The 12,140-nt window shown below is 49.0% G+C and overlaps 1 protein-coding gene across 1 annotated transcript in view; it reads left to right on the top strand.

Moving 5' to 3' along the window:
• GALNT14 (polypeptide N-acetylgalactosaminyltransferase 14) overlaps positions 1-12,140 on the top strand; it is a 460,225-nt gene that overhangs the window by 297,966 nt on the left and 150,119 nt on the right. The window contains exon 3 of the mRNA XM_077282130.1: positions 10,521-10,619. Coding sequence (XP_077138245.1) covers positions 10,521-10,619 — 99 coding nt within the window. The remainder of the gene's footprint in view (positions 1-10,520; positions 10,620-12,140) is intronic.

Genomic DNA, 12,140 nt, shown 5'->3' with positions numbered 1-12,140 from the left:
TTCCTTTACTACAGGGGTTTTAATCAGTCACTGCTTCACTATTCGAATTACAGCCACACCTGTGTCTGCAGTACACCCTCATGGCCTCATTATGCTTCCATACACATTCTGAAGAGCACATACAGCACCCCTTAGCTGTAACAGGGGTCACTGCCTCACACCGTGTAATAATCGATAACTGATATGATACATTGTATCACTGTAATGGTCAATAACTGATGTGATACATTGTATCACTGTGTAAGAATCGATAACGAATATGATACATTGTATCACTGTGTAATATTGTCAGTCAGTTATTTAGGCTCCGCCTTAGGTTTTGCCTCCTACTCATATACAGTGGGCCAAGGGGGCTGTAGGATGTTTATTCTGGATTTGCACTTCTGCCTCTTATCGCGGCTGTGACTGGACTTGTCCCTTAAATATTCATCTTTCATAGTAAAAAGTCCCGTTTCCCATCACATTAGACCCACGGACTTAATTAATTTCAACCTTTAATTTCCCTCTTCCTTTGGCGCTTAGTTATGTCTCATTAGCATAACTGATGACAGTTCGGGGGCTCGTTGTTGTCCTCTTCTTAAATGTCACAGCTTCACATTTTTAGCAGAATCGGATTTTCTGCACAAGAAAATGTCATTTGTTTTCTTTTTCAAGAAGAGAAAAAAATCACAAAAGATAGAAACCCTGAGGTGATCCAAAACGACAGTCCCACAGAAATTCCCACACACACCCACAATGCAATTAGGTAGTAATAGTAAAGGATCAGCGGCTCAATTATTGGGCCCCAGTGTAACTCTGGTAGAGTACAGGATCAGTAGTTTAATGTATGTACAGATTGACTGCACCAGCAGAATAGTGAGTGCAGCTCTGGGGTATAATACAGGATGTAACTCAGGATCAGTAATGTAATGTGTGTACACAGTGACTGCACCAGCAGAATAGTGAGTGCATCTCTGGAGTATAATACAGGAGGTAACTCAGGATCAGTAATGTAATGTATGTACACAGTGACTGCACCAGCACAATAGTGAGTGCAGCTCTGGGGTATAATACAGGATGTAACTCAGGGTCAGTAATGTATGTACACAGTGATTGCACCAGCAGAATAGCGAGTGCAGCTCTGGAGTTTAATACAGGATGCAACTGAGGATCAGTAATGTAATGTATGTACACAGTGACTGCACCAGCAGAATAGTGAGTGCAGCTCTTGAGTATAATACAGGATGCAACTCAGGATCAGAAATGTAATGAATGTACACAGTGACTGCACCAGCAGAATAGTGAGTGCAGCTCTGGAGTATAATACAGGATGTAACTCAGGATCAGTAATGTAATGTATGTACAAAAATGACTGCACCAGCAGAATAGTGAGTGCAGCTCTGGAGTACAATACAGAATGTAACTCAGGATCAGTAATGTAATGTATGTACACAGTGACTGCACCAGCAGAATAGTGAGTGCAGCTCTGGAGTACAATACAGAATGTAACTCAGGATCAGTAATGTAATGTATGTACACAATGACTGCACCAGCAGAATAGTGAGTGCAGCTCTGGGGTATAATACAGAATGTAACTCCGGATCAGTAGTGTAATGTATGTACACAGTGACTGCACCAGCAGAATAGTGAGTGCAGCTCTGGAGTATAATACAGAATGTAACTCAGGATCAGTAATGTAATGTATGTACACAGTGACTGCACCAGCAGAATAGTGAGTGCAGCTCTGGAGTATAATACAGGATGTAACTCAGGATCAGTAATGTAATGTAATGTACACAGTGACTGCACCAGCAGAATAGTGAGTGCAGCACTGGGGTATAATACAGGAGGTAACTCAGGATCAGTAATGTAATGTATGTACACAGTGACTGCACCAGCAGAATAGTGAGTGCAGCTCTGGGGTATAATACAGGATGTAACTCAGGATCAGTAATGTAATGTATGTACACAGTGACTGTACCTGCAGAATAGTGAGTGCAGCTCTGGAGTATAATACAGGATGTAACTCAGGATCAGTAATGTAATGTAATGTACACAGTGACTGCACCAGCAGAATAGTGAGTGCAGCACTGGGGTATAATACAGGATGTAACTCAGGATCAGTAATGTAATGTATGTGCACAGTGACTGCTCCAGCAGGATAGTGAGTGCAGCTCTGCTCAGCTGCTACTCACTGTGTTGATTGTGGGTGCGGTCGCTGCTGAACCTGCAGTGTGCTCCTGAGCTCCTGGGAACCACCACCTCTCCGCCCGGGGACCTGCTCTCTCTCTTACCCAGGGAGTGAGTGGGTTTCCTGGGATGAATGAGGGGGCCAAGTCCCAGGCTTCTGCTTCCCGGACCAGGCTGGCGGGGGGCAGAAAGAACCAGCAACCAGCCTGCACATCAGAAGATTCGGGGGTGAGACGCTCCACCAGGAGTCGCAGCAATGTGGCTCTTACTCCCCCCAGGTCTGCAGAGACCCAGAGAAGCCGCAAGGCTTCCATGGAGGAGAAGCTTGCTAGCGTGCAGGATGACGGCCCTTCCGGAGGAAAGCTGAATGCTCACGGAGGTGAGGCCGACCTCACTGAGGAGGGTTGGGCGCTGCAGAGACCCCGGGAGTCTGTGTCCACCTATGCCTCCCGGGTCATGAGCCACCTTCGTGAGTATGAAGAAGCAAGCAAGAGATTGAGAAGGCTCCGGGAGGAGCTGCGCTGCACAAGCGCAAAAGCTGCAGGCGCCTCCAGACCCAGGAAGACGCAATTCCAGGCGGAGGTAAAGATCCTGAAGCTTGAAATTAATGACCTGGAGGTAAGAAAAGCGTTTATCCAAGAAAAAAGTGGACCATTTAAAGAAAAATTGCAAAATGAAGACCGATTTAGAGAAATGGCTGATAACAGAGAGCAAAGGCAGATAGGGCTGCAGCCTGGGAGCCAGGTGGATGATGATGATGATGATGATGATGATAAGAAGGAGGATGACCAGCAGAAAACCCCACCTGGCAGCCTGCTTAGTCACTCACAGGCCACGTGCAGCGAGCTCCCTGCTGGACAGGCGACAATGACATCTCGTCGCAGTTCTGCTGGCTCTGGGGAGGACAGTGACATCGGCCAGGGAGGGGCACTAATGGCAGAGATCAAGCTCCTGGAGTCCCCAGTGTGCCTTCAGAACTTCCATCTTGGTGATGATTTGCCAGAGGAGGCACCTGGGGGCCAGAAAAAAAAGGTGAAGAAGATCAAACCTAAGCTGCAGGAAGCGGTAAGCTATGTGTATGCCCCCCTCCCTGTACCCCCTGAGTCGGCTGCAGGGTCAGCTCGCTGTATAAGCCCCGTTGCCCAGCCCAGCCCGGGTTCTGCTGTGGATCCGGTGCAAAGACACGGGGAGATTACAAAGCACGGTAGTGAGGCGCAGAGCTCCGTTTCTGCTTGTAGTAGCAGGGACGTAGCAGCAGGTGCATCAGCCGAGAGGCTGGACAGTGAGGGCGGCCCGGCGGCGGGCGAAAAATCAGGCCACGATACTGTGGTGCGCTCCCCAGTGGGAGGGGGGAGCAGCCCGGTGTCAGGGGCAGCTCCGGTAGCCTCGGTGCCCCTGAATGCTGTTGCCGCTGATCACTTAGTTGAGAAGCGGCGGCAGTGTGAGGGGGTTACCGGGGCTGGGCGTTCCGGTCCTCCCACCAAAGTCCTGTTCTGTGTTGGCGCCGCTGGTCAACAAGATCCTGATGCTAAGGATCAGCGGTGCCTCACAGCAGCGAAAGATCAGCGGCGCCTGGTAGCAACCATGAAGCAGCGGAAAATATCAACTGATGATGCGGAGGGCACACATAAAACCAGGGGTGAGGTCACCTCCAGTTCTGTGGAGGAGACTCAGCCCCTTGTGCCTGATGATGCGGAGGCCAAAATGTCACCCCCTGTTGTCACTGGTCCAGCAGGAGTGAATGTGGTGGTGGGTATGGATGAGGAAATCTCTTTGTCTAGTGGTGTGGTTGCTGGTTTGGTGGAGGGTGAGGAGGTTATGGAGGTGGGTAATGGTGATACTGTTGGTGTGGATGTGGTCACTGGTCCGGTTGCCCCCCAGTGGTGGCAGCACCTGTCAGGAGTTATGCCGCTGTCACCTCCGGGGGAAATAGGGCGTCCTCCTCGTCTCTGGGCTCTGGGAACGGCATGTTGCAACGGCGTCTCCTGGAGGCTCTAAAGAAGGGAGAGAGATCACTAATGGTAGAGGGTCGAGAGGTTGATCTATCCTTCTGGATAGAGAGGCATGGCCTCGGGGCCTTCCGAGAGCAAAGAGGGGGGGATACAGTGTGGTCCCTCCCAACAGCCGGGCCGGGTAGTGTGCGTAGGAATGTGGTCCGTCTTCGGTGGAGGGGCAGTGATGCGTGTCCTCCAAGGTCGAAGGTTGTGGAGCTCCTGCTGAGGATGGGCTTCAAGGCGATTGACATCTACGCCTTGATACATCCCTATTCCACACCTGAGTTTGATGTCAGCTTTGTTCGGCCGGAGGGGCTTGAACTTTTCTGGTCGAACTATGAGTTGGCAAAAAATGAGCCCGGCTGGCGAGACTTTGCCGTTCAGGCGGTGTCTCGCCAAAATCAAGTCAAGAAAGTGACCGTGATGACATGTAACGAGTCGCTTTCTTGTTATGACATCATGACGTGGCTTGGCCGGTATGGAGAGGTAGTGGAGATGCCAAAGAAAAACCGTGACGAGTTTGGTATCTGGTCAGGGGCCTGGACGTTTATGGTAAAACTTAAGCGTTCAGGTGGTACGGTTGCCCACATACCATAATCTGCCTTCCTGGGTAGGGATCGTATCCTGGTCTTCTACCAGGGGCAACCGAAGCTCTGTCACAAGTGCGGCGACCCCACACACTTCAGCGCAAACTGCACTGTGCAGAAGTGTGCATTGTGTGGGGATGTCGGCCATCTTGCTGCATCTTGTGTGGAGATTAGGTGCCACCTGTGTGGTGAGTTAGGTCACCCATTCAGCCGTTGTCCTCGCTCCTTCGCTAACGCAGTCGCGACCCCGGTGGGAGAAAGCCGTGAGGCTGATTCTGCTGGGGAAGGGACTAGCAAGGGTGAGGGAGCTGAGGGGCCAAGGAAGAAAAGCAATAAAAAGACGCCTGCCCAGCTAAGGCGTCTAGACAAGCGCAGACAGGATAGGGAGCTGGGCGAGCCTCGGGCCACTGGGGCGGCCCCTGTCCTGGATGCCAGTCTTGCTGCTGAGGCCCCAAGGGATGATGAGTTGGATGAGGAGGTCAGGAGGATCCACAGGGAGGAGAGTGCCACTGCCTCAGAGTCCTCCCATTATGAAAGTATGGATGAGGATAATAGGCAGTGGCTAGAGGACAAGCGTAAGCTCGGCACCAAAAAGAAGAGAAAGAAGGGAGATAAAAAAATCTTCTCTCACTCTGACCAAGGTACCTAAGGAAGGAAAAACCGACTCCCCTCTGGTTGGTCTTTCTAACCGGTTCCAAGCCCTTGAAAACATCTCTTCCTCTGAGGAGGAAGCTGAGGGTGAGGTTCTGGCTTCGGCGGGGCTCACAGGGGGCGCCGAGTCTCCTCCTTCTGGGAACGTAAGATCCTTGGAGGGAGGGACTGGCCCAGAGTCCGGAGACGAGGACGAAAAAAATAAAAAACGCGTGGAAATGGATACCTCCATGTCATTAAAGAGGGGGAAGGATTCCTCCTCTGAGGCAGAGGATAAGGGGAGTGGGAAAAAGAAAGCCATCTAACTCAATCACCAATGATGGCGGAACCCACTCCGTTGACGCTGGCGTCCATTAATGTCGCCAGCATAAAGTCAAATACAGCTAGATTTGCGACCTTTGATTTTCTCAGCCGGGTTGAAGCTGACATTTTCTTTTTGCAAGAGACCAGGCTGCCAAACATGGCAGATGTGTTTAAAGCTAAGAGGGAGTGGAGACTCGGGCCCTCCTATTGGTCTCTTGTGGCCGAGCCGTATAGCGGAGTGGCGGTCCTTTTTACCGCACCGGTGGAATGCCAACGGGTTATTGAGTTAGAAATGGGGAGGTGCCTGATCTTAGATGTCCTCATGAAGGGACAAGAGCTCCGGCTCATTAACATCTATGGTCCCCAATCTAAGTGGGACCGGAAGTGTCTCTTTATGAGGATCAAGCCCTACCTTTTTACAAGTCGGCAGGTTGTCTTTGGAGGGGACTTCAATGCTGTCACGAGGCCCCGAGATAGAGGAGGTTCCAGAGACAAGCTGACTTATGATAGCGTCGCCCTTAATAGTATAGCTACTGAGGCTCGCCTGGTGGATGTCCACATTCGGCACACCCCAGGCCACGAGGGGTTCACCTATCATAGAGGTAACTGTAGGTCCAGAATAGATAGGTTTTATTTAAAGGAGGAAGCTGTCTCTTCAGCAGTGTCTGTTGTTGAGGTGGAGTTCTCCGACCACTGTTTAATTTTGTTTTCTCTGAATGTTACAGAGACCCTCCGGATGGGAAGAGGCTTTTGGAGGCTCAATTCGTCTCTCTTGGAAGAAGCGGAGATAAGACAGTCCTTTGAGGATTTTCTTCAGAGCCAGGTACCCTTACTGGATCTTTGTAGTAGTAGGTCAGAGTGGTGGGAGATGTTCAAGGAAAGGGTGGCGAGATTCTTCCGCCAGCTCTCGAGCCTCAGGAGTCTGAGCAGGTACCGCCTGTATCAGGGTCTGAGGAGGAAACTCGAGCATCTTGTCTCAACTGGAGGTAGCCGTGAGGAGATCTCCAGAGTGAAATCTTTGCTTATGAGGTGTCAGTACGATAGACACGCATCTTTGGTTTTTGAGAGGGATTACGGGAAGTACCGCTCGCCCGACCCTTACAGAAACTGCAAGATGTCAGTGAATAGTAAAGTGGTTACAGGACTGGTCGACACTACGGGGTCACTGAGGCGATCCAGATCAGGGATCCTGGAGGTTGTCAGATCCTTCTACTCGCACCTCTTGGGGAAGAGGGATCTTGATTGGGATGAGATGTCGGCTTTCCTGGCAGAAGCTGTCCCCGAACCAGGGGTAGACCCCTCTCTTGACGTTTTGACAGAAATGATCAGGGAAGAGGAAGTTCAGTTGGCGATTGAAGGGCTCGCTCCCAAAAAATCGCCTGGTCCAGATGGCTTAACATCTGAATTCTATAAGACCTTTAAAGACGTTTTGGTTCCCCTCTTGACTGAGGTATTCAATGAGTGTCTTTCCTCAGGCACTCTGCCGAAGTCAATGAGGAGGTCTGCTCTGATCATCTTGTCAAAGGGTAAGGACCCGTCTTGCATTGAGAATTGGCGTCCCATAGCGCTTCTCAATGCAGACAGGAAGGTTCTGGCAAAGGTGCTGTTTAATCGGCTGGTGAAATTTGCACCCCGACTCCTTTCGGGGGCCCAGCATTGCTCTGTTCCAGGCCGCAGCACATTTATTGCTGTGCTCTGTGTCCGAGAGGCAGTGGAGCAGGGTAGGGCTGGTCACTGGAAGGGGTACATGCTGTCACTGGACCAGGCAAAAGCGTTTGATCGGGTTAATCACGAGTACCTCTGGTCCGTCCTTCTGAGATATGGCCTGCCGGGGGGGTTTGTTGATTGGCTTAAGACCTTGTACAGTGGGGCAGAGAGTTTCCCGCTTGTGAATGGTTGGATTGGTAGCTCTTTTGAGGTTGGGTCCGGTGTTCGCCAGGGTTGTCCCTTGAGCCCGCTGCTGTACGTGTTTGCGATTGACCCTCTTCTTAGGAGGGTGGAGTGTGGACCGTTGGCCGGGATCGGGATGGATCAGGCAGCACCGGAAGCCACTCTGAGGGTGGTGGCGTATGCCGATGATGTCACTGTGTTTGCTTCCTCTCACGAGGAGGCAGGGTGGCTGATGTCAGAGGTAGATCGCTACTCGGAGGCATCCGGGTCCAAGATCAACCGGGATAAGTGTGAGAGTCTCTGGCTGGGAGGAGGAGATCCTGGTTTTGAGCTCCCGGACACCCTTCCAGGACCCAAAGTCTCTGCAAAAGTCCTTGGCATCGAATTTGGCCAGCGGGATTACCCCAAACAAAATTGGGACAGCAGGCTAGAGATCGCCACTCAGAAGGTGAACCAATGGAAGGGTTGGTCTTTGACCCTAAGGGAAAGGGTAAACCTGAGCAAAACTTACCTGCTCCCTTTACTGATTTATCTGGGCAGTGTGTGCATCTTGCCGGAATCTCTCTGGACTCGGGTCTACAGTTTGTTCTTCCAACTGTTATGGGGGAATAGACTGAACCTGGTCAAGAGGGAGGTTACTTACCCGTACGAGGAGACTAGGAGGGTTGGGTATGGTCAACCCTGTGGTATTCCTTGTGGATACCTTCATTAAGATTTATATCGCAAACCTCTGGAAAGAGAGGGCTCCTCCGTGGGTATTCTCCTGTAGGGGATGGTTTCAGCCTTTCTTCCAGGAATGGGAGACAGGAGGGCAAGTGAAGGATCTTCGCACACTGCATGGACATCTTCCGGCTTACGCTACCTTGGTTCTGAAGGTAATTCGTCGGTGGGGTCTGGGAATGTGGGAGATCAGGACTCTGCCAAGGAAACTACTTGACAGTGGGGTTCTGTTGACCCATTTCCAGAGGCCTCTGGCGCTCAGGGACTGCCCAAGTCAGGATCTTGGGGTGGGTTTGCATCTTTTGAATTCTATCAGGATCCCCTCGAAGTTTTGGGACTTGGCTTGGCGCTGCTTCCATGGGAAACTGTGTGTGAGGGACAATCTGAAGTGTAGGAGCTCTGAGGACAGGAATTGTCTTCGGGAGCATTGTGGTACCTTGCTGGAAAGCATGGACCACTTCCTGCTTCATTGTCCCTTCAACACAGAGGTGTACAACAGGGTGGGCGCCTTCATTGGCTGGTCTCGGCTGGCCGGTCTCTCCTATGCGGAATGGGCCTATGGAGCTTTCGGAGACCTGGGTGGTCGGGACCGCTGCACCTTATTTCTAGTTAGCGCAGTGGTTAGGTATCACACGTGGAACGCACGGTGCTTAGTATCGACGCAACGAAAAATCCTCCCAGTGGACGATGTGTATACTCGGTGACCTGGTGAAGGTGCGCTCTCTGGAGTATGGGAGACTGGGCGCACGGAGGGCCGCGCTCCTCTGGAGGGGCTTTTCTTTTAGTGTGCCCTAGTCTGGTCATCTCCTTTCCTGGTGGTGGGCTGCTGCTGACACTGTAGATTTTTGTTTTGTTTGATCATTATACAGTGATGTAGGGCTGCAGGCGCCGAACTTGGGCTTCGTGTTTTGTGATTATTGTGGTGTGTGCTGCTGTATATAATGTATATATTGTATATGGGGATATAGATTTGGGTGTAGGTATTAGGTTGGGTGGTGGGAAAGGGGGGGAGGTGGGATTATCTTGTGGGACTATGGGACACTGGGTTGTTTGGGGGAAAAACTGGCAATGCCTGATCTGGCCTATGGACGTTGGACATGGACTGAGGCATGAGACGCAGGACCAGCTCTCAGGTCAGTGCGGGGGGTTCGGAATGGAGGATAGCTTGTAGTATTGTATATATTTGTTTAATTTGTAGTTATTTTATTTAAAACTAAAAAAAAAAAAAAAAAAAAATTCATGTATATAGTCTGTTTGCCATTGTTTATTTTATTTGTTATTATTATTTTGTTTGGTGACCGGACCTGAAAATCAAAGTAGTTATTGTTCTGTATATACTGTATAATATGTGTGAGAGGAGAGAATGAGCGGCTGGACCAGTGTTCAGTATACTGATTATTTTCTGGCTAATATTTTTGTTATGTTTTCTGCTATTATTGTTGTTATGTTTTTCATTTTTATAATAAAAGATCTACAGGATGTAACTCAGGATCAGTATTGTAATGTATGTACACAGTGACTGCACCAGCAGAATAGTGAGTGCAGCTCTTGAGTATAATATTGGACCTACAGGGTAAGCCATGTAATTTATGTAATAAGTGAGTAAACTTTGTAAACTGGATGGAAGCTACAAAGAAGGCCATTCACTGGATTTTTTAATAATTTTATAGAGGACTGGTCACTGCCGGAAAAGTGGCCAATTTTGCTTTTATTCCTGCTGATCCCGAGTATCCCCTTTTTGTTTTATGGTCTTTACTAAATGGGCGTGGCTCACATGATAATTATGCAAAGCAGCCTTAAGCCACACCCCCAGATAAACTTGTCAGACACACCCCACTGTTTTCAGAATGCTGAGCTGTGAATAACCCTGCCTACACCCCTGATTGGCCAATCAGTGATGGGGGTGTGGTTGGACTAGAAGGCACGAGGCACCTTGTCCTGTCGTGGTAATCTCCTGCTGATAAAGCACTGATTTTATTGAAACAAAAAAATACACCCTAGTAAGTGACACATCGCAGAAATCAGTGTGTCTGTCTCTACATCATGCTTCTGTCAGATTACATAGCAAAACCTGCTGATAGATTCCCTTTATAGAAATGTTTGGAGCTCCGTCTGACTTGTCTGAAGGGGACTTTTATTAGTCATAAATGTTATTTTTTTTCTATTTTGATGCATCGACTCATTTGGTAATTGCTGTGTTTTTCAGATGTACCGAGCTGCGCTACCCATCAAACCTTCCACCTACGAGCATCATTATTACCTTTCACAACGAGGCTCGATCCACACTTCTGAGGACGATAAGGAGGTGAGATAAATCGTGTGACAGGCTTGTCTCTCGTTCACACATGTCGGCGCGCGCTGTACATTCTCATGGCCCGGTTGCTTCCGCGCGGCGATGTTGCAGGTTATCATCTGAAATGTCACTAATTAAAACACGCAGCGGAGCAGCCAGAGAGCAGCGCTCAGACGACAGTCGCGGTGAAGGTTGCACAGATTCATGAAAGGAGTCGCTGACATTTCCCATTGAGCCGTCTCATTTTATGTGCAGGAATTTTTCAACAATTAGCCAAGAATGAGAGCAAATCTCAATGCAAATAGCAGCGTCTCCGGAGACACGTAACAAGCGCCAGAATCTCCGGGAAGTAAACAAGATTGGAGCTTTAATAGTTTATTTGTATGGTAGAGAATATTATCTTTTCCTGAAATAAGATATTGGGTTTTGCAAAAGAAAATCTTAAAACAATGCGTTTTAGTCGTCCCAGAAAAACACGCAATACCACTTATGACCACAAGGGCTCACACTTTTCAGTACTTTGTAAGTGTTCACAGTGCTGGGCTGCAGATACAATATACAGATGACTTTATGCTCTTGTCCTCCATCTACAAGGTTAAGAGTTCTTGGACATTCAGAGTTATTCATTTTTGGAGATTGAATGTCACGTAGCGTTTATTTTTCTATATCGAATTTACATGATGCACAATAAAAGATTAGTAGATGTAGAGAAAAGTCGTCAGCGCTACTGTATAGGTAGTCATGTGTGAGGAAAGGACCATAGTCCTATAATACTCTATTGAAGACCTCAGCACCACAGAAGACAAAAGTGGTAAATCTTGATTCAAATTTATAATTTTATTTGGATTCGGCACAAAAAGGAAGACAGATATCGTCCAACGTTTCGACCAATAGATGTTATTTATCGAGGACATCTGTCTTGGCGTTACCGCAACAGAGAAGAGAGGTTAATCGGCCATGTTGGGAACTCTTGGAGTCTATGCTCTCAGCTGAGTTCTGTTAGCCACTGCTATCCCCTTTATAATCTGGGTTCTGATTCAAATTCATGTCAGAGCTAGCATTTGCTGCATGACTTAGGAGGAGAGGTGTTCATATGCGAAGGAGTTTTGGAGGAGTTGTCTGTGACTCTTGCGTGGTTTGTAAGTGTGGTAATTCCCTTCCCTCCTCTTACTTTGGTTATTCACCTTCCTCCATTCCCCGGTGCATTTCTCTGTTATATATGAGTGAATATTTGTTTGCTTGGTGTTTTCAGTTTATCCTTGTTTGTGTTACCTTGTTTGTCGGGTTGTTGTACTGCACACAGTATCACCCCTCTTCCCTGGGTGGGGGAAGTTAACAGTCAGAGGGCTGATTCAGGAGATAAGGCAAGAGTGGCCGCCCCGGCATCTTCACCTTCAGAAGTGTCCCTGGGAATCCGGTGAGCTAGGGTGGCTCCCTTGTGGTAGGGACAGAGAAGGAGCCCCTGGTCCTTGACAGTGCTTGACAGCTGGGTCGTGACAATATCTGTGTTGATTACAGCCGGATATTAGGAAG

Source organism: Ranitomeya variabilis, chromosome 2 (genome assembly GCF_051348905.1).
Source record: "Ranitomeya variabilis isolate aRanVar5 chromosome 2, aRanVar5.hap1, whole genome shotgun sequence".
Lineage (NCBI taxonomy): Eukaryota > Metazoa > Chordata > Amphibia > Anura > Dendrobatidae > Ranitomeya > Ranitomeya variabilis.
This window is presented reverse-complemented; position numbering and strand designations above follow the sequence as displayed.